Source organism: Rhinoderma darwinii, chromosome 4, assembly GCF_050947455.1.
Source record: "Rhinoderma darwinii isolate aRhiDar2 chromosome 4, aRhiDar2.hap1, whole genome shotgun sequence".
NCBI lineage: Eukaryota > Metazoa > Chordata > Amphibia > Anura > Rhinodermatidae > Rhinoderma > Rhinoderma darwinii.
The window spans coordinates 24,774,964-24,797,654 of record NC_134690.1 but is presented as its reverse complement, the minus strand read 5'-3'; the positions used below and the strand labels follow the sequence as shown (position 1 = coordinate 24,797,654).

The following is a 22,691-nucleotide window of genomic DNA, read 5'->3' as shown; positions in this document are numbered from 1 at the left end:
ATAACAGCAGAAATTAAAGGGGTTTTACAAGAAGCCCCAAAACCTTCCCCCGATAGAGAATTATCAAACCTTCACATATACTTAGCTTATTAGTTCTGCACCGTTCCCCACCCCAGCCCTACAATCCCCCACTACCATTCTTCCATTATGTTTCCAGTACAGTGACATGATGTCCATAGTGATATCACAACATGTGATCGCAGCAGCCAATTACAGCACATTGTGGGGTCACTGCATCAACCACAGCATGATGTGATTGGCCGCCATGGTCACATGATGTGACTTCAAAATGGACGTTACATCAATCTGTTGGCATCAAACCAGAGGCCCGGCAGCCGGGGATCATAGACCCCCAGTAGGGGAACAGAACAGAATTAGGTAAGTACAGGGACGTGGGTTGGAAAACCCCTTTAGATGCTATTAAAACCCTACATGAATATACTCTGTATAGCAGTCGTTTGGCCCTGGGGTTATTTCCTCTGGCCTAAGGTATCCCAGTCTGACATAGATGACACATTAATATTTTTATTTTTTTTTTCTCATTCATGTTTCAAATGGAAACATTTCGTTCTTGATTCTAGCTGGATGTCCTAAGCAGGGGCGGGACAAGCTCTCTTGGTGCTTAATGCAGCAGATTCAGTGCCCCCCCATCCCTAAACTTCAGCATGATAGCTATTGGATGGACAACCATTAAGTTACTTCCTATCACCCCCTTCACACCAAACCCTAGTGTTCTTATTTATAGCACACTAGCTTTTATACCCGGCGTTGCTTGGGAGGTTGACTTACGGTATGGATAGAGTAAAAGCTCACTATTTAAATACCTTTCAGTATGAATTTAATTGCTAAATCTTTAAATGAATTTAATTGCTAGAGGGTGTAAATAATGTTATTGGAAGCATAAAAGAAATGAAATGAAGCAATATATTTATTACAGATTAAGGCATCATGCACACGACCAAAAAAAAAAGCCCGTAATTACGAGCCGTAACTACGGCCCGTAATTACGGGCCCATAGACTTCTATTGGCCACGGGTACCTTCCCGTTTGCTTACGGGAAGGTGCCCGGGCTGTTGATAAATATAGAACATGTCCTATTTCAGGCCATAATTACAGCACGGGCAGGCCAATGTAAGGCCTCATGCATACTTCCATCACCGTTTTCACGGCCGTTTTTCACGGATCAGTTTGTCCGTGATTGGAACCGTGTGCTTCCCGTGTGTACTCTGTGTACACTTCCGTGTCACACCTCAAGCCATGAATAAGAACGCAGGCAGCGTTCGAAACGCGTAGGCTCTCCACCTTCACTCCACTCTCTCAGCATTTCAGGACATTATCATTATCATGCTACCGATCCTATTTTTAACGAAGATAATTAAAACTTAGAAAAAGATTCTTTTTAACCACCATAGCGGTGGATCCATCTCCCTTCTCTGTTTCAAACAATTGGTCCACCTGTCGCCTGTGTATATAATAAGAACTCGGCTCACCTGTCACCTATGTATATGAGAAGAAGTCAGCTCACCTGTCGCCTATGTATATGAGAAGAAGTCAGCTCACCTGTCGCCTATGAATATGAGAAGAAGTCGGCTCACCTGTCGCCTATGTATATAAGTAGTTGGCTCACCTGTCGCCTATGTATATGAGAAGAACTCAGCTCACCTGTCACCTATGTACAGTGAAGGAAATAAGTATTTGATCCCTTGCTGATTTTGTAAGTTTGCCCACTGTCAAAGTCATGAACAGTCTAGAATTTTTAGGCTAGGTTAATTTTACCAGTGAGAGATAGATTATATTTAAAAAAATTAAAAAAATCACATAGTCAAAATTATATATATTTATTTGCATTGTGCACAGAGAAATAAGTATTTGATCCCCTACCAACCATTAAGAGTTCAGCCTCCTCCAGACCAGTTACACGCTCCAAATCAACTTGGTGCCTGCATTAAAGACAGCTGTCTTACATGGTCACCTGTATAAGACTCCTGTCCACAGACTCAATTAATCAGTCTGACTCTAACCTCTACAACATGGGCAAGACCAAAGAGCTTTCTAAGGATGTCAGGGACAAGATCATAGACCTGCACAAGGCTGGAATGGGCTACAAAACTATAAGTAAGACGCTGGGTGAGAAGGAGACAACTGTTGGTGCAATAGTAAGAAAATGGAAGACATACAAAATGACTGTCAATCGACATCGATCTGGGGCTCCATGCAAAATCTCACCTCGTGGGGTATCCTTGATCCTGAGGAAGGTGAGAGCTCAGCCGAAAACTACACGGGGGAACTTGTTAATGATCTCAAGGCAGCTGGGACCACAGTCACCAAGAAAACCATTGGTAACACATTACGCCGTAATGGATTAAAATCCTGCAGTGCCCGCAAGGTCCCCCTGCTCAAGAAGGCACATGTACAGGCCCGTCTGAAGTTTGCAAATGAACATCTGGATGATTCTGAGAGTGATTGGGAGAAGGTGCTGTGGTCAGATGAGACTAAAATTTAGCTCTTTGCCATTAACTCAACTCGCCGTGTTTGGAGGAAGAGAAATGCTGCCTATGACCCAAAGAACACCGTCCCCACTGTCAAGCATGGAGGTGGAAACATTATGTTTTGGGGGTGTTTCTCTGCTAAGGGCACAGGACTACTTCACCGCATCAATGGGAGAATGGATGGAGCCATGTACCGTCAAATCCTGAGTGACAACCTCCTTCCCTCCACGAGGACATTAAAAATGGCTCGTGGCTGGGTCTTCCAGCACGACAATGACCCGAAACATACAGCCAAGGCAACAAAGGAGTGGCTCAAAAAGAAGCACATTAAGGTCATGGAGTGGCCTAGCCAGTCTCCAGACCTTAATCCGATCGAAAACTTATGGAGGGAGCTGAAGATCCGAGTTGCCAAGCGACAGCCTCGAAATCTTAATGATTTACAGATGATCTGCAAAGAGGAGTGGTCCAAAATTCCATCTAACATGTGTGCAAACCTCATCATCAACTACAAAAAACGTCTGACTGCTGTGCTTGCCAACAAGGGTTTTGCCACCAAGTATTAAGTCTTGTTTGCCAAAGGGATCAAATACTTATTTCTCTGTGCACAATGAAAATAAATATATATAATTTTGACAATGTGATTTTCTGTTTTTTTTTTTTTTAATACAATCTATCTCTCACTGGTAAAATTAACCTAGCCTAAAAATTCTAGACAGTTCATGTCTTTGACAGTGGGCAAACTTACAAAGTCAGCAAGGGATCAAATACTTATTTCCTTCACTGTATATGAAAGAACTCGGCTCACGTGTCGCCTATGTATATGAGAAGAACTCGGCTCACCTGTCACCTGTGTAATTGTATTGTGCTGCTTCAGTTAAACCCCTCCTGAAGCTCATAGTGCAGTATTACTGCTGTGTTCTCACTTTTCATCTAGAGGAATGCAAACATCCAGCACAATAAATAACTAAAAATATCGTAAACTTCAGATAAGTATAAAACATGCATTGTGTGGGAGGAGTTGTGGCTTTTATATGCTCACCTAGGGTGTCTTACCTATTTTAATTTTTTTCCCCTTTTTTTCTCTGTTCTTTCCTTTTATATCTTTCGAAATGATCTCTTTATCAGGATGTATATAATCATACACAATTCTCATATTCTCTCCCATTACCCACCCTACAGAGGCCCGGAAGAAGAGAGGAGGGAGCAACAACAAAAAAAAACAAGAAGTCTAATACCTCAGAAAATCCCTCATATTTGACTCAACATTCTCTATAAACTCTTCTATATCAAGTGTTAATTCTGTGATCTATTACCATTATTATATGCAATTTTATCCATATGCACTTGGCTATCCACCTTTTTTCTCCAATTATTAATTATTGGGGCTGTAATTGAGATCCAATCCTGCAGTATCTTTCTTCTCGCTATATAAAATATTCTATTTCTAACAATTTTTTTTTATACCTGTCCAATGGTAGATCTATTACCACCCCAAACAGCCATAAACCTTGGTTCATTGGTAGCTCTACTTGATATATTTGATTTAATATTTCTAAAATTTTTCCCCCAATATATACAGTGAGGGAAATAAGTATTTGATCCCTTGTGGATTTCGTAAGTTTGCCCACTGTCAAAGACATGAACAGTCTAGAATTTTTAGGCTAGGTTAATTTTACCAGTGAGAGATAGATTATATAAAAAAAAAAAATGAAAATCACATAGTCAAAATTATATATATTTATTTGCATTGTGCACAGAGAAATAAGTATTTGATCCCTTTGGCAAACAAGACTTAATACTTGGTGGCAAAACCATTGTTGGCAAGCACAGCAGTCAGACGTTTTTAGTAGTTGATGATGAGGTTTGCACACATGTTAGATGGAATTTTGGCCCACTCCTCTTTGCAGATCATCTGTAAATCATTAAGATTTCGAGGCTGTCGCTTGGCAACTCGGATCTTCAGCTCCCTGCATAAGTTTTCGATGGGATTAAGGTCTGGAGACTGGCTAGGCCACTCCATGACCTTAATGTGCTTCTTTTTGAGCCAATCCTTTGTTGCCATGGCTGTATGTTTCAGGTCATTGTCGTGCTGGAAGACCCAGCCACGAGCCATTTTTAATGTCCTGGTGGAGGGAAGGAGGTTGTCACTCAGGATTTGACAGTACAAGGCTCCATCCATTCTCCCATTGATGCGGTGAAGTAGTCCTGTGCCCTTAGCAGAGAAACACCCCCAAAACATAATGTTTCCACCTCCATGCTTGACAGTGGGGACGGTGTTCTTTGGGTCATAGGCAGCATTTCTCTTCCTCCAAACACGGCGAGTTGAGTTAATGCCAAATAGCTAAATTTTAGTCTCATCTGACCACAGCACCTTCTCCCAATCACTCTCAGAATCATCCAGATGTTCATTTGCAAACTTCAGACGGGCCTGTACATGTGCCTTCTTGAGCAGGGGGACCTTGCGGGCACTGCAGGATTTTAATCCATTACGGCGTAATGTGTTACCAATGGTTTTCTTGGTGACTGTGGTCCCAGCTGCCTTGAGATCATTAACAAGTTCCCCCCGTGTAGTTTTCGGCTGAGCTCTCACCTTCCTCAGGATCAAGGATACCCCACGAGGTGAGATTTTGCATGGAGCCCCAGATCGATGTCGATTGACAGTCATTTTGTATGTCTTCCATTTTCTTACTATTGCACCAACCGTTGTCTCCTTCTCACCCAGCGTCTTACTTATGGTTTTGTAGCCCATTCCAGCCTTGTGCAGGTCTATGATCTTGTCCCTGACATCCTTAGAAAGCTCTTTGGTCTTGCCCATGTTGTAGAGGTTAGAGTCAGACTGAATAATTGAGTCTGTGGACAGGAGTCTTTTATACAGGTGACCATGTAAGAGCTGTCTTTAATGCAGGCACCAAGTTGATTTGGAGCGTGTAACTGGTCTCGAGGAGGCTGAACTCTTAATGGTTGGTAGGGGATCAAATACTTATTTCTCTGTGCACAATGCAAATAAATATATGTAATTTTGACTATGTGATCTTCTGTTTTTTTTTTTTTAATATAATCTATCTCTCACTGGTAAAATTAACCTAGCCTAAAAATTCTAGACTGTTCATGACTTTGACAGTGGGCAAACTTACAAAATCAGCAAGGGATCAAATACTTATTTCCTTCACTGTATGTCGTTTTGGGCAATGTCATAAAACGTGAATTAAATTGCCTGTATTAGTCATACATTGTTCACAATTATCCCTCTCATAATTTCAATTCATTTAGTTTATAGGGAGTGTTATGTGCCCGATGGAGAATTTATAGCTGTGAAATTCCTTGGAACGGATAGGGAGAGACTTTCTTCACTGAATTCAAAATTTCAGTCCATTTCTCATCAGAGATAGCACCAATATCTGTTTGCCATTTTTATTTCACTCGATCCAGCAATTCATCTCCCGCAAGTTTAGGAAGATGGTAAATTCTATTCCTCGACTCAGCCCCTTTCTACTCTATCATTGTCCGCCACTAAAAATATAGAATCAGGCTAAATATTCTCAGCCTTTCAGATTATTATAACCCATCTATACTGAGACATCTTCCGAGGATCCAAAGAAAATTTCCTTTTTCCTGTCAGGCAACTCGATAAGGCATAGCATATGATATTTCAATTTTTGCATTCTTTTTTTTTCACGTGTACCCGTTCTATCATAAATATTACAGAGAAAGACTATATGTTAAAATTTCAATGAAGTTCCAGTTCTCAATGTAGACTTTTATATCTGTCCTCCATTGATTCCAGTCACATCTAGAGTTCACTATTTTTCTCCATCGATAATGATACATTTTTAATCTGTATCTCCAGCTTGTTTTCTACATCACTGATTCTTGACCCCATCTCCATTAGCTGTTCTCTAATTTTTCCCAGATCTTGCCTGATCAATAAGCCCTCCGATTTTACTCCCCCCACATGTTGTGATAAATCTGTTAGTACTCCATTATATTTATCTAGTGCCTTAAACGTTTCCTTATGTAACTTTTCTGAAGATTCAGAAACAGTATATTTGAGCTATCATGCCTACTTGTACTTGTACTTGTATCCGCTCTAGAGGCTCCTTCTTCCATGGCCAGGGTTGGTGCCTCAAGCAGGCCCGGCGTCAGCACCTGGCGAATCCGGTCAAGTGCCAGGCCCACTACCCTTCGGGGGGCCCACTTGGCCCCTGGGCGCTGACGCTGCTGTCATGGCTCCTCCAGGAGAGGAATCCCTGGCCAGTGTGTTGCCGATATGATTCTGCTTCTAGAGAGAGCCCCTGTATAGGAGATGGACAGTGATGTCAGGAGCAGAGCAGTGTCCCAGGTAGAGTGCTAGTAGCGCTCTGCCCGGAATATGGCTCTGGTATTGCCCCTAACATCATTATCCATAGAGCAAGAGTTTGCTTCCCCAGAACAAGAGTACCAGAGCAGAGCCTTTGTTAGCACTCTACTCCGGACATCACTATCCATATATGTACAGTGATGTCAGGAGCAGGAGTCCCAGGCAGAGTGCTTGTAGGGCTTTGGCCGGGATTATGACTCTGGGGTTGCCCCTGACATCACTGTCCATATGTGGTCAGAGAATTCACGGGCTCCTCCTGAAGCGGAGTCCCCGGCCAGAGCGTTGGCAATGCTCTGGTTGGGGTTTCCACTCTTAGAGCGAGCCACAAAGGCACTACCTACAGGGATGGGGGCTGTGTGGCACTACCAGGGAGGGGGGCCGTGTGGCACTACCTGGAAGGGGGGCTGTGTGGCACTACTTGGGAGGTTGGGCTGTGTGGCATTACCTGGGAGGGGACTGCATGGCACTACCTGGGAGGGCGGCTCCATGGCACTATCTACAGTGGTCACTAAATTTATGGGGGTACAAACTGGGGACCTAACTTCTTTATGGGGGCATAAACAGGGCCTAACTTCTATATGGGGGCACAAAGTGACGTTTTCTGGCATTTTACTGTCGCTGTGAGTTCCCCCGCAAAGTGGCCCACTAGGTCTGTGTCGCCCAAGGACCCACATAAACCTGGAGCCGGCCCTGGCCTCAAGTTTCCTCTTCAATTTTAGCTTTTCTTCCTCTTGTCATAACTCACTGTATCCTGTGTATTAGAGATAACATCGTCGTCCCAATGTTTTGTGTTCTTATATTTCTCAGGTCTATAATTAAAAAATTTTTATAGATCAATATATCTTTCAATATATTTGACCACACTGTTTTGTTTTTTTCAGTGTTTTATTCCTTACATTTCTCGGGTCTCTAAATATGTTATATATAGACACTACCACCCCAGCAGGAAACGGTAAAGATGGTGAAAATGACTTAACATGCTAAACGGGCATTTTGTTTCCAGCAGCTGGCTGGGATTTTTTGTGCTGTGTCTCTACCAGTTCGCTGTCCTGCACATCCTAACCGTTTGGCCGCAGCAAAAGGAATGGGAGGTAAATCTGGAGCCACCATCCTTTCCATATTGCCGAACTGGTCCCCTGGGTACAGGTTATTCTCCTTATCCTTCCTGGTTTATTCTTCTCTAGTTTTGCATGTGTCATTGTCACTATTGGTAGCATGAGGCGGTACCTGCAGGCAATTCAGGTTGCACAAGTAGTCCAGCTCCTCCAGGATGGCACATCCATACATGACGTCGGAAAAAGGTTTGCTGTGTCCACCAGTAAAGTCTCAAGTGCATGAAGCAGATACAAGGACACGGGCCGTTACACGAGGGGAAACAGATAGGGCTGTAGTAGGGAATCATCTCATCAGCAGGACCGGCATCTTCTCCTTTGTGCACAAAAGAATAGGAGGAGCACTGCCAGAGACCTACAAAATGACCATTAGCAGACTGTTGGTGTGCATTTTTCTGCCAGACTGTCAGAAACAGACACCATAAGAGTGGCATGAGGGCCGACAGGCTCACAGCCCAGCACATCGACGCACAGTTCTCTTCATAGATGAGAGCAGGTTCACACTGAGCACAGGTGACAGACGAGAAAGAGTCAGGAGACGCTGTGGTGAACATTATGACGCCTGAAATATTACCCAGCATGACCGTTTTGGCGGTGGGTCAGTGATGGTCTGCGAAGGCATATCCTTGAAGGGTAACACAAACCTTCACACATGATAGCCAACGGGACCCTGACTGCTGTTAGGTACCTGAATAAAATTCTCTGAGCCATTGTCAGACCTTACGCTGGTGCAGTGGGCCCTGGGTTCCTCCTTCCTCATAAGGCCCGAGCATGTAGGCAGTTCATGTATGACGTAGGCAATGATGCCATTGATTGTCCCTCAGGTTCCGCAGGCCTGAATCCAATTGAGGACCTCTGGTACATTATGAATAAGTGCATCTGACACCACCAGGTAGCACCACAGATGTGCTGGGAGCTCAGTGATGCCCTGATAAAGCTGTCTCTTCAGTAATATGCCCAGACATTGACAGGATTGTATACAGGCATGTGAGGGCCATATAAACCACTGAGTCACATTATGAGTTACCGTGATTAAATTCACACAAATTGGATTCACCTGTGACTTAAATGCTTTACTTCGATTTTTGTGGTGATTTGCAATCCTGCCCTAAATTGGTTGATGATTTTGGTTTTTATTGACCGTTGTGCGTCATTTTGTTCTCAGCAAATTACACAATTTATACCGGTAAAGATTTTCAACTTGAATCTTTCATTTATCGAGATCCGATGTGTGATTTAAGTGTTCTCTTTTTTTTTAGCAGTTTATACACAGTATATATATATATTTTTTTTTTTAATTTTTTTTTTATTTGGCTTTATTTTTATGTTTTCTAACTTTTATATTTAGTAAAAATCTGTTTTGTGATATTAAACTTTGTCACATTTTTTTTTTTTTTTCAATAATGCACCGAATTCTATATGCATTCCAATGCATTTTTGTTTGTGCAGGAAAATTTGACAGACACCCTTTTTGGACTTACACTATCTGACCAAAAGTATGTGGTCCCCTGACCATCACACCTTGAGTTTGTTGTACATCCCATTCCAAAACCATGTACGTTAATATAGAAATGGGCCCATTTTGTTGCTTTATCGGCCTCCACTATTCTGGACAGGCATACCATTAGATTTTGAAGCACGTCTGTATGAATTTGTGCCCATTTGTTAGGTCAGGCACTGATGTTGGAGGAGAAGGTCTGGCTCACGATCATCATTCCAATCCACCCCAAAGGTGTTGGATGGGCTTGAGGTCAGGGCTCTGTGCAACCAGTTGAGCTCCTCCACATCAATTTCCTTACAACTTGTCTTTATGGAGCTCGCTTTGTGCAGAAGGCACAGTCATTTTGGAAAAGGAAAAGGCCAAACCCTAAACTGTTACCACAAATTGGAAGCTACAATTGTGTAAAATGTGATTGTATGCTGTAGCATTAACAATACCCTTCACTGCAAATAAGGCATTCTCCTGGCATCCGCCAATACCAGATTCCTCCATCAGACTCCCAGATAGTGAGATGTGATTCATCATGCCAGAGAACACACTACTCCAGTGTCCAGTGCTGGCATGCTTTACAGCAATCTAGCCGACGCTTGGAATTGTGCATGATAATCTTAGGTTTGTGTGCAGCGACCGTGGAAAACAATTTCATGAAGCTCTGGACACACAGTTCTTGTTCTGATATCACTTTCAGAGTCAGTTTGAAAATCTGTAGCGACTGATACAAAGAGGATAGGAGATTATTATGCTCCATGCACTACAGCACTCGGTGGTCCCTCTTTGTGAGTTTGCGTAGTCTATTTCTTTGTGGGTGAGCTATAGCTTCTAGACGCTTCAATTTCACGATAATAACACTAACAGGTGACCAGGGCAGATCTAGTAGATAATAATAGCACTTACAGGTGACTGGGGCAGATCTAGCAGATAATAATAGCACTTACAGGTCACCACAGAAGATCTAGCAGATAATAATAGCACTTACAGGTGACCGGGGCAGATCTAGTAGATAATAACAACGCTTACAGATGACCGGGCAGATCTAGCAGATAATAATAGCACTTACAGGTCACCACAGAAAATCTAGCAGATAATAATAGCACTTACAGGTGACCGGGGCAGATCTAGTAGATAATAACAATGCTTACAGATGATCGAGCAGATCTAGCAGATAATAATAGCACTTACAGGTCACCACAGAAGATCTAGCAGATAATAATAGCACTTACAGGTGACCGGGCAGATATAGTAGATAATAACAGAGTTTACAGATGACCGGGGCAGATCTGGTAGATAATAATAGCACTTACAAATGACCGGGCAGATCTAGTTGATAATAATAGCACTTACATGTGACCGGGGCAGATCTAGTAGATAATAATAGCACTTACAGGTTACCACAGAAGATCTAGTAGATAATAATAGCACTTACAGGTGACCGGGCAGATCTAGTAGATAATAACAACACTTACAGATGACCGGGCAGAGCTAGCAGATAATAATAGCACTTACAGGTCACCACAGAAGATCTAGCAGATAATAATAGCACTTACAGGTGACTGGGGCAGATCTAGTAGATAATAACAGCACTTACAGATGACCGGGGCAGATCTAGTAGAAAATAATAGCACTTACAGGTGACCGAGGAAGATCTAATAGATAATAACAGCACTTACAGGTGACAGGGAAGATCTAGTAAATAATAACAGCACTTACAGATGACAAGGGCAGATCTAGTAGATAATAATAGCACTTACAGGTGACCGGGGCAGATCTAGTAGATAATAACAGCCCTTACAGATGAAACCTAAGGGGAAAATAGAGTACACAGCGCAACATGGTGCAAGATAAACCTGATGGATAAGGTAGAACAATTGCAAGGAGAGGTGATTGCGCTCACCTTTAAGGGTTGTACAAGTCAGGTACAACACTGATGTAAGTTTATAAAGATTTAAAAACAGCTGCAGCTCCCCAATCCAGATGTCGGTAGCGTGAAATGTGGTACCACAATTCGAATAATTGAAATGGAAGAAAATGTATGGATATACAGGAGAGCGCTACTGGTAAGAAAACAATCATCAATGGTAGATTCCTTGATTTATTTGATATAGGCAACGCGTTTCGACACGGGACATGTGTCTTCGTCATGCATTACCACTGCATCTATTGTGTACCCATGATATTTGATTTTCCATTTATCACATCTCACATGTATTGGCAGAATGATGCAGCGGCAATGCATCATCAATCAGTTACTATGTTTATTTTTGGCTAATTTACATGTTCTGCATTAACATCTGTTTATATGATGACGGTACTGACAGCTGCTCTCTCCATGAGCTCTGCTTTCGCGTTTTTTTAGGGCTGTTCTGGATTTGTGTAATCCTGTTTGGTTTTTTATATAAGATGTCATTTTGTACTGTTTGTTCTTCCTTGGCCTGAGGAAAACACATGTCCTGTGTCTAAAATGCATTGCCTATATCAAATAAATCAAGGAATCCACCATTGATAATCGTTTTCTTACCAGTAGCGCTCTCCTGTATATCCATACATTTTCTTCCATTTCAATTATTAGCCCTTACAGATGACCGGGCAGATCTAGTAAATAATTATAACACTTAGAGGTGACTGGGGCAGATCTAGTAGATCAATACTATCATTAACTAACTTGTGGTAAAGGTGGCATCCCATGACAGTGCCACATGTAAACAGCACACAAGAAAATGGCGAGAGCACATTGCGAACAGTGATGCCACCTAAGCCACTAAATATAGATAAATATGCATTACTGCTAAATCTACTTACAGTAGGGAGGTGGCTTATTATATTATATAGTGTGCTGTCCTCATTTTCTTGTGTGCTATATAAATTTGCAGTCATAGGCGTTCTTGCACCTGTATACACGTTTAGTTTCATTTTGTTGGAATATGCTGTTCAAACTTTTGTGTTGTTTATGTGATTCATATATGTGGGGTTAATGACTGCCTCCATTTTTTGATCTTGCACTCCTCCCATTCTGCCCTGGGTGATTTTAATTAGTTTAATGCTGGTTCCTAATATCCTCAAGAATATATAGGGTAAGTTCCAGTTCTGGGTGTATATGCAGTGTAGGTTCCCTCCTCATAGAGGTCGCCTTTTCATGGCAGGTGGGCTCACACAATTTGATCAAAATGTGCACAAAGAACCTCCCTATTGGAAGTAGATTTAGCAGCAATGCATATTTATTTATATTTAGTGGCATAGGTGACATTAGTGTTCGCAGTGTGCTGTCGCCATTTTCTTGTGTGCTGTATAAATTTGTAGTCGCAGGCGTTCTTGCACCTGTATACACGTTTTGTTTAATTTTGTTGGAATATGCTGTTCAAAATTTGCGTTGTTTAAGTGCCACATGTAAAGTCACTGAGCTCTTTAGTACAATCCATACTACTAGCAATGTTTGTCTATGGAGATTGCATGGCTGTGTGCTTGATTTTTTTTAACCTGTTTGCAATGAATGGGACTGAATCACTTAAACTCAAGAACTAGGCTGTGGGTCCACACAACTTTAGCCATATCGTTAATGTATATTTTGCTGGAAAATTAACTCTCTCTAAACCACTGAGCATGATGCTTTGCGCACTGACAGGATTTATTTTTCCTTTCTACTTGTAAAACTTTGAGAATAAAGCCTGACACAAACAACAAGCATTGGGCCAGTAATACCCTTGAGGTATGTGTTGGTAGTTTTTTGTAAACCTTTATTATTAAAAAAAAATATACAAGATATACAATTACTTCATATAAATTTGAGAGTTCAAACTGAAAGAGGTTCTTCCCTTACAATTATTTCCATTTTTGTATCATTATTACTATTATTATTATTTTTATTATTATTATTTTTATCTGATGAGAATACCCATAAGGGAATGATGAGAGTAGTTTCTTGCCCTTTCTGCAGCTGCAGCTAAAAGTCAGTTGAATCTTGAGTTGGACACCTGAGAAAAATTTGAGACAGACTGGTTGCTATGGACTTGCTGCCCGGCAACCTCATATAAAAAGCTGTAGCTGTTACACAAACATAAATCAAGTAGAGATGAGCAAATCAATTCTAAACTAATTGAATTTGGTCTAAATTTCCCAAAAGTTTTGGATTCGGCGATATCAAAATATGTTGGGGTTCATGTCACACTAATCATGGCAAAATGGTGGCCACCATTTGACAGATTAGAAAAAGTATCACATGATAGTGAGCCGACTTCCCCATAACGTCTTGTAGGCAGCGTTCCTACAACAACAAATCATGAGGGGAATAGGTTAATGACATCACTAATGCTGGCTTGGTGTTAAAGAGTTTCAAAGGAGTTGAATACAGCCCTAGAAGTCAGGCACGATTTTTCAGGGCAATTGGGGCAGCTTTGATTCAAATTTATTCTAATAGAATCAGACGGCCAATTTGATCGAATAGGATCCAAAATTAATTTCAGGAAACTCCCTAATTTCTAAAATCAAGTGTTAACCCTTAAATACCACTTTGTTTTCTTATTCTCACAAGGTTTAAAATTCTGTGCTGTTTAATTTCTGAATATATTTTTATAATGGTTAAGGCTCTGTATTTTTCTCATAGAGATCTCTAAATCCCCAGGTAGCCATAGTTGTAAATGATAACATGATATCTATTTGCGGCCACAATTAGAATTACCATATACGTTTTATACATTGAACTAAGTAGTAACACAGTATGCCATAAGCTCCTAATCACCCTCTAGTATTGACTACAATCAGTCAGAATGTTATTATGTAAAGAGGCTCTGTCACCAATTTCATACTTCCCTATGTCCTACCTAATCTAATAGGCGCTGTGTTGTAGATAACTACTGTGTTATTTAGAAAAAAAAATAATTATTAGTGACAAAGTTATGATAATTTTAACATTTAACATTTGAAGAGAAGTGTATGACGCTGATTGGTCAGCGTCATACACTTTTCTTTACAATGCCCACTTGGTTAGAGTAAAAAAAAACGCCCAGTTGGGCTTTTACAAAAAATTAGCATAAATGTTAAAATGATCATAATTTTGTCACTAAAATTATTATTTTTTTTAAAAAATAACACAGTAGTTATCTACAACACAGCGCCTATTAGATTAGGTAGGAGATAGGAAAGTATGAAAATGGTGACAGGGCCTCTTTAACTCTATACAGTACCTTTGAAGGGGATTTTAAATTTAGTATCAGAAAAATAGAGTTCAGACTGCTATAAATATATATTAGAAAATTAATCAGCACGGAACGTTGGACATAAAAATGACATGATGATAAAAATTTGGAGATTAGTTTCAAAGTTGAATTAGTACAGACGTTTACTTCTCTTTTAAATAATAGGGTGGGCAGATTTGGTCCTCATGGGCGGTCTATAGCAGCCACACCCATTTGCAGTCTCTTCCATTCCCCTATCGGACAAAAACTCAAGTCAACTGTTGCACTTTCTTTACCTCACATGTGTACATTTTTAACTGCAAACCGCTCTTTCGGGTGTCCCTCTCTCCACAGTTTTGGTATCCATACCCCCTCCATCTTCTTACCCTATATTTGTCTGTTAGAGTAGGCCAGTTGCTTGCAGTGGGCACACCCTGCCAGGGCAGTGCCGCTTTGGTCTCTTGAATATGATTCCTATTTGTCTGTTTGCTTGATCCTGATTTGATTCAATGGCACTGCCCTGTTATCTCACTACCTATTATACATACTTGCCAACCTACCCGGAAAAAGGATGGACCTCTTTTATGAGCAGCCAAATGTCCTGGGTGCCCTGCATCCTCTTTACAACATACTCACTTCTCCTGGTTCCTGCAGTGCTCTTCACTCCCGGTTGACGCTCAAGACAACGTTTTGATGCTGGACAGCACCATAATATTGTCTGCGTCAGCGCCCGGAAATGAAGAGCACATATGTATGTGCACATCTGGTCTTAGGTCTGTATTACTTTAGTGGGTCTGTATTTATTTTGGGTGTCTGGGGTCTCCATCTAGTTTTTATTTGGGGGCCTGATTTGGGTCTGTATATGTTTGGGGGTCTGATCTGGGGTCTGTATTAATTTAAGTGGTCTGGTCTGGGATCTGTATTTGTTTAGGGGGACTGGTGTCTATGAGTATAGGGGTTCTAGTCTGAATTCTGTAATCATTTGGTGTCTGATAAAGAGGGTCACATGCACTATTTGTAAACTAAAATTCTGTAGGCTGGGAGCGAGTCCTATATACAGTCAGGTGCAGAAGTATTTTGGCAGCAATGAAAATTTTCCATAAATCAATATTACAATAGAAAAAAAAAACTTTGTAATATATCTAATTACAGAAAATTACCTCTTTCTCCACTTATTAGAGATGGAGTCTGATAGGAGCCTGCAATAACTGATAACACAAAGCAATATATTACACTCAACTGCATGGCACATATAGGGAAGATTGATTAAGTGGAGAACCTCTTAAAACAAATAGTATGACATACAACACGTCTTTTTCCAGCATCGACTGACCACAGAGTCTATCTGCGAGAAATGGCACAGATCTCAAAGGGTTTGGGGGAGTTTGTAGCCCCCAGTGCAGGAGTAAGGTCTAGTTTCGCTCCAGGTATAGACTGGAAAGTGAAATTTTGCAAGAGTGTTGTAAAGAACATAAATATCTCCATTTTAGCCAAGGTCTCACCAGCACAGCTGCGTTTACCTATGAAGAAGAACAGAAAACATTGATAGAAGATGCGGGGTGACTAATAATTACTCTGTTCAAAACTACGGTACCCGATGGACCCAATTACAAGTCAATGGTGTACATGCTATTCCAGTGGTTGCTTCTACATGGAAAGCCAAATAGCTTTGACCCTCGTCATTAAAGAGACTTTCCCAGTTTTTGCCAAGAGTGGAGATGACCACCGCACCCTCAAAGTCTCACCTACAGTATGTGGTTCAAGACAATCAGTCTTCTGGCAGGATGCCTACGGAGTCTACCTGTATGCTTAGGTCTCAGGCAAAGGTTGTCTTTACGTACCGAAAACCTCTCTAAGGAGACTCACTGTTATATCTGTGCTTGCAGTCAGTGATTTCCCGGTGGGTCATGACAACCAAATACTGGGAACTGTTCAAGCAAGCTGCTAGTACCACCAGCCAGAAGATCCCGTGGATCTTCTGATCAACAAGGACTACATAGATGAGACTTTGATGGCCTGGTACATGCCTCTAGTGTCTTTTTAAGTAGTCTATCCTTCATCGGTGTAGACGTATTAAATGCTTGGAATAAAATAATGGTACGGCTTGAAATTTTGGTAAATCTTTCTACCCTGATTGTATCTACTTTGAAGAACATATCAGTTTTAGAAATGGGGAAATAATACAACATGTTGGAGTCTGACATATATACAGTATACTGGAATAAGAAAATGTGTCTTAGAAGAATCAGCCACTAGCTGCTACAATGTAGAAACCATACTGTCCTAGCAAACGCAGAGTATCAGCACTTTTATGATGTGTTTTTATGAGTGACTAGTCTAATAAGATGTGGTCATCTGGACTTTCAGGATGTGACCCCCCTCCTTAGGAAAAGGAATTCATTATGAATATTACCTATTGAGAATGGTACGAAGGCTTCACTCTTTTTGAAATTTCCTTCTGAGTCAAGAAAGTTTTCTGGATAAAACTCTTCAGGTTTCTCAAAGTAAGTTTTGTCTCTGAGTATGGAGTGCAGCAGTGGGATAACCATAGTGCCCTGGAAGGGAACAAACAGTTATTTGGTATACACTATATAACAAAAATATGCAATGCAAAATTTAGCCCATTTCCAATGGCTGTAATACGACCACAGATTAAGGGCGGCATTTACAGCTGCTAGACCCAGACATCTGGGGGTACATAGAAACCTGTTGTGATCTAAGTTGAATTCAGGAGAACCCTTAGGGGTTCAGGTGTTGGAGTTGTGATATGGACCCTAATAGGTAGTTGCAAAACGGTTGTCCGAAATGGGGCTCACACTTAAAGTCGTTGACCTACAGTATATGGTCACATACAATAACAGGTCATGGGTGAATAAGAACCCAATTAATTTAATATAGAATAGAAGTTTATTTAAATGGGGGAAAATATTTGAATCCACCACAAGTTGCAATGTTTTTATCGTCAGGTAACATCATCAACTGCAGATTTTTTTAAATGTGTTTTGTATAGTTAAATCCAGGAGTGCATACTGAAGCAAAAAATATAAAGGAAAGACTGAAGCTGAGCCATACATTTCAGATAGATGTTCGGTCAGACGAGCGCTTATCAGCCAGCTATTCCTCCTGAACCCCATGCACATACACGCTTTGCTCAGCGTTCTCAATAGGGAGAAGGGATAAAGCCAAAGCCAGACTCTTCTGGCAGAGGCTTTTTTCTTTGGAAAAAAAAGGATCGGGCCTGTTGGAATTTTAACATGCCCGACCCTGCTCTCCCCTGACATCTGCGATACACATTAGATGGTTGGCCAGTCTGGAATTGGCGATGTTCAGCCGACATACATCTCATACATCTAATGTGTATGGCCACCTTTATTCTTCTTCTCAGTTTTTGGATCCAGTTAGATTTTTGGTAAAAGAAAATGCATTCAAAAATTGCATCAAAACTGCAGAGAGTAAATGAGGCCCAAGTGTATGTACAAATAGAGGTTCGGTTACTTTTTGGATACTCCGGTATATTACCTCAGCGACCATATTTTATCACTGTAGTAAATGAGAGGTTATAAAATCCAAATCACACTGTGCATTTTGTGGAGTTTTTCTGGTGCTTGTTGGGTGTTATTTTCCCAATGACCTCAATGGGGAAACTGGAAGTAAAACTATACTTGTGTTCCATTACAGTACTACAGCTCGATTTGCCATAGAACATTTTCCTAGAACAACGTCTACTCCTAAGAACAACTGCAATTGTGGCAAAATAACAACAAAAACCAAATGCACGTACATGCTATATCCCCGGCAATTTTTGTGGTGTGGTAATGGTGCAGCTCCTCACCACATCATTTCCACCCCAGAGGCAAATAAATCAATTTATTTGTCTTTCCATAAGGAATGGGGAATATATGTGAAAACTGGGCTAAGTTGTTTTTTATGGTTGCCACTTTTGAAGACATTGGAGCTATTCAAGTTTAATTGCTAGATTTTTCTCCACCTGGGGCAAAATTTCAGTTTGCTGACCTAGCCCTGTATCTAGATGCCCTAGCCAAGACAGAGTGGCTTGTTGGCACTCCATATTGTTGCCCAAGGCACATGACTCTCCACACTCCACCCCTCAGCTACACCCCTGCTTGGAGGTATTTAATATAAAGCTTTATTTCGTACCTTTGGAAGAAAATACCCTCTAAATGTGACATCTTCAGAAGTTGCATGTGGCAAACTAGCCGGTGCAATATCCCCGTAGCGCTGAATTTCATGTACAACGGCATCTGTATATGGCATTTGCTTTCTGTGCTCCATTTGAGGCTGAGCAGATCCAATCACGCTTTCAATTTCATTATGTACTTTTTCTGCCAGAGAAGGGATAAGATGTCACAAATTATTAATTTATCATAAAGCAAAAATAAGGGGTCATGTACACAACCGGATTACAGCGGCAAACATCATCTCAGTTGTACAGAGCTGTAATACTGCGACAATACATCACCCCCATCTTATTCTTAAGAACCATGAACTGTTTGAACTTTCTACATGGACCTAACAAGCTGTCTGTTCGGGTCACTTATCTACACATATTCGGTGGGGGGGGGGGGGGTGATATTGTAAAACTGTGGTGCCTTGCTGGGGATTTTACTAAATATATATCCTGCAGACTGTCCGGAGACAGTTGGATTGTGATGAAGGAGGGTAGAACTGTATGGACTTCTTCCCCTATTGTTCATGGACCCTCCAGAAGATGTAGAATGGTGGTTGGAGGCTGGTAAAAATTCACGCCCCTACCCGCACATGGGCTTATCAGCCAGAGGGAGTTTTGGAATTGAAAAGCAGAGGAGGTTGAGGGTTGTAATAGTTCGATGATGTGCTTCGGTAGGACCAGGATCTGATCCTGGAGCCACAGGAAGGGAGATACGGATTGGGGATTGTCTGCCGCTCATCATTGGACAGGGGGAGCCGTCTTCTAGGTGTTGGAGTGCCCAGGACTATTGCTTATTAATTCCCTGGCGTCGGATTACCGGATGGCGCCCCAGGTTTCTTTCCATTGTTAATGTGATGGTAGAACCGTGGGAGTTGGTGCTTGCCAATGTTTGTGGAGTAGTTTCCGAGGATGCAATAAAGTTTGTTGGATAACTGACCCTTCTTACATCCCTGTGCTACCCACTCCGTCACAAATACTGTATGGAACTATAGACTTATATGGAGCTATACTGTACCTCTGTACAGGAGTTTTTTCTCTGCTTTTCCTATGTTCCATCAAATTCTGTAGAAAGAAGGTATTCTCAATGGGAAGCATTTCTTTCAAGGGGAGAAAACCTCTGCAATGTGGTTCTGCATAGGGGCTTTATACGGCGGCACATGAAGTGCTTATGGTTGTTTAGTACAGAGCCGCAGAGACTCCATATGCCTCCATACAGGCTCCATACACAACATTGCCATGTGCATGAGCCCATACGCAAACAAGTTTTCTGATTGCCTTCATGTGGCGATACTTCCAGTTGAGAATATGTTTGATGGAGCATGCCACAATTTTATTCTTCCAGACTTGCATGGAATCCATATGAAGTAAATGTCTACATGTCCCAGAACAAAATAGGCGGCACATAGGGGTAGAGTATAAGCCCATAGAATGTTATGGGCTCCGTATTAAGGTCTACAGGCTTGAGAATGAGGCCTTACACTGAAGCATCCTTCTCCTGCTGTAAAAGAATCAGTAGTACAATTGAGGATTGTCTTCAAGAAATAAAGAAAGCATAATACAATAAAAGTGGTATAATAATACTTACGTTGAATTTCTGGATATTTTATCATCAGCAGAAGACCCCATCTCAGTGTGGTTGAGGTGGTCTCCATTCCAGCACCAAACAGGTTTCCAACCAGTGAGGTTAAGTTTTCATCGTGGTAATACTCAGTGGATTCAGGCTTTCCCTAAACAGCACAAAAGAACAAAATCGTATTAAATCGTTTTTATAAATAATGTAATCCTTTACACTCCAGTTTAAGGAATGTACAGGACTAGAAAAACATTGCGTTTTTAAAAAAAAAACAGTGCCACATCTGTCCACAGATTGTGTGTGGTATTGCAGCTCAGCCCCAATTACTTACATTGATCTAAGCTGCAATACCTGACATAACCCATGGACAGGTGTGGCGCTGTTTGTGGACAAAAGCAGCCGTGTTTTTCTAATCTCAACCCCTTTAACGCACCCGATAAAACAAAACAGTCCTTGAAAACCCATATCTAATATCTACAGCAAATGCATTTATTGCAATAAAATTGTAATGATGGGGGTAGGGAAACAGACAAGTGAGCCCTAATCTACCCGCCACTCAGTCCCTGCCTACTTGCAACGACCCGCCCTAGGCGACGGGGTACAACTGGGCGACGGTCCCTACGCTCAATAAGTGCATGACAGACAAACAGACAAGAGTACACAAAAGCTAGGGAAATGGGGCAGTTGCCCACGGCAACACCGTGAGCAACAAGAGTAGTGAACGAGCCGAGTCAAACCAGGAGAGTACGAGGTACAAAACGCAGAGCAGGAGAGTAGTTAGTAAGCCAGGGTCAATATGAAGCAGGGACAAATAGTTCAAGAAGCTGCAGCAGGGCCAGGAAACCAACAGAGAAGAATCACAAGCAAGGAGGAACAGGAAAGGCAGGTATAAATAGACAGAGGGCGGGAGCTAGCTCCGTCTGGACAGGCTGTGATAGGCTCTCCCACTCCTAAGCCTGCCATCCTGAGTGGTGGAAGATGGAGTCAGTCTCACAGACATAGAAGCAGGTGCAGACTGATTACCTATGGGTGTAGACACAGAAGCTGTGCCTGGTAGATCCTTTACAAAAATATAGTTTACTAAAGTTGCTAAAATTTACCATTTTATGACTTTGTACAATCTATGGGGTCAAACAGTATCTCCGTATACGTCTGATATTATATTGTATTTTATTTTTATTGGATTCCATAAGAATGCGACAAAAAAAAATAGAGGTATGATCTATCATGCTGTATGATAGAGGTTTTTTCTTCTAAAAACATACGTTCTAGAGGAAAATACCCTAGTAGGCACCTAATGGCCAGATACGGCACACGTAGTAAGGAGCCACAGCCGTTCCATGTGCCTCTGAACAGGTTCTGATGATGAGGAAGCTATTTATAATTATACTTGAGAAGTGCATGTATTCATTAATACTTTTTATGTTTAATTAATACGGATTGTTATAATGTTCAACGTACCTCTTGTTGCTTTGTAAGAAAGGCGTCAACAAGATTCCTCTGGTCATTTACATCCAATTCTTTCCTCTGTTTTGTAAATGTCACTCTTATAAATTTCTGAAATTCTTTGATGTTCCCAAAAATTGTTTTGTGATCTCCAGGCAGCCAGTCCATCAATGTCGGAAAACTGTTATACATCTGAATAAAAAAGTAACAAACACTAACATCAGAATTTCAAAATTTAATAGTAGATACTATTGATAGGTTCCTCCGGGACTATAAGAGGGATGGCCTATTAGGATAGGCTATGAATGTATAGCAAGACAGGCTCGGCTGGGACTAGGCAGCAGGCAGGTGCTAGGCGTGGTGTAGCAGGACAGGCGAGGTACTCAGCACAGCACGACTTTAGCTTAATACGGCAATTGACCAGGATAGCAGGGGATACAGGTTACAGGTAGCAGGAACTGGAAACAATAGAAACTGGAAAACACTTCGGAGACCATGTGCATAGACAGACTAGGATAATGACAACAAGGCTCAGGCAAGGCCGGAAGTGGCTGGGCCCCTCTTATAGTCCAGGGTGCTCATGGGCTAATTTTGTACATTAATTCAGGTGTGCGCGCTGGCCATTTAAGAGCGGAAGCCGGACGTAAGAAGCGGAAGTGAGCGCTGGTGTCTCTTGAGCAGACGTCAGGAGGTGAGTGAGCCTGACGGCACGCGGCCATGGGCATGACAGTATCCCCCCTCTTACTCCCCCTCCTCTTGGGGCCAAAACGAGAGAGAAACTTCTTCAGGAGAGTAGGGGCATTGAAGATCTCTTCAGGCTCCCAGGACCTATCTTAAGGACCAAACCCCCTCCAATCCA

At 41.6% G+C, this 22,691-nt stretch overlaps 1 protein-coding gene and 1 long non-coding RNA gene across 4 annotated transcripts in view; one reads left to right on the top strand and one right to left on the bottom strand.

Moving 5' to 3' along the window:
- The first annotated feature begins 292 nt into the window (after positions 1–292).
- LOC142759074 (uncharacterized) overlaps positions 293–22,691 on the top strand; it is a 32,555-nt gene continuing 10,156 nt past the window's right edge. Inside the window, exon 1 of the long non-coding RNA XR_012883054.1 lies at positions 293–378. This is a non-coding gene — a long non-coding RNA (uncharacterized LOC142759074). The remainder of the gene's footprint in view (positions 379–22,691) is intronic.
- LOC142759072 (cytochrome P450 2C14-like) overlaps positions 14,581–22,691 on the bottom strand; it is a 60,772-nt gene continuing 52,661 nt past the window's right edge. For all 3 annotated transcript variants that reach the window (XM_075860918.1, XM_075860920.1, XM_075860919.1), the window contains 5 exons: positions 21,848–22,024; positions 20,399–20,540; positions 18,783–18,967; positions 17,038–17,179; positions 14,581–16,144 (listed from right to left, as the gene is read on the bottom strand). In XM_075860918.1, coding sequence (XP_075717033.1) covers positions 15,966–16,144; positions 17,038–17,179; positions 18,783–18,967; positions 20,399–20,540; positions 21,848–22,024 — 825 coding nt within the window. In that variant the 3' untranslated portion in view covers positions 14,581–15,965. The remainder of the gene's footprint in view (positions 16,145–17,037; positions 17,180–18,782; positions 18,968–20,398; positions 20,541–21,847; positions 22,025–22,691) is intronic.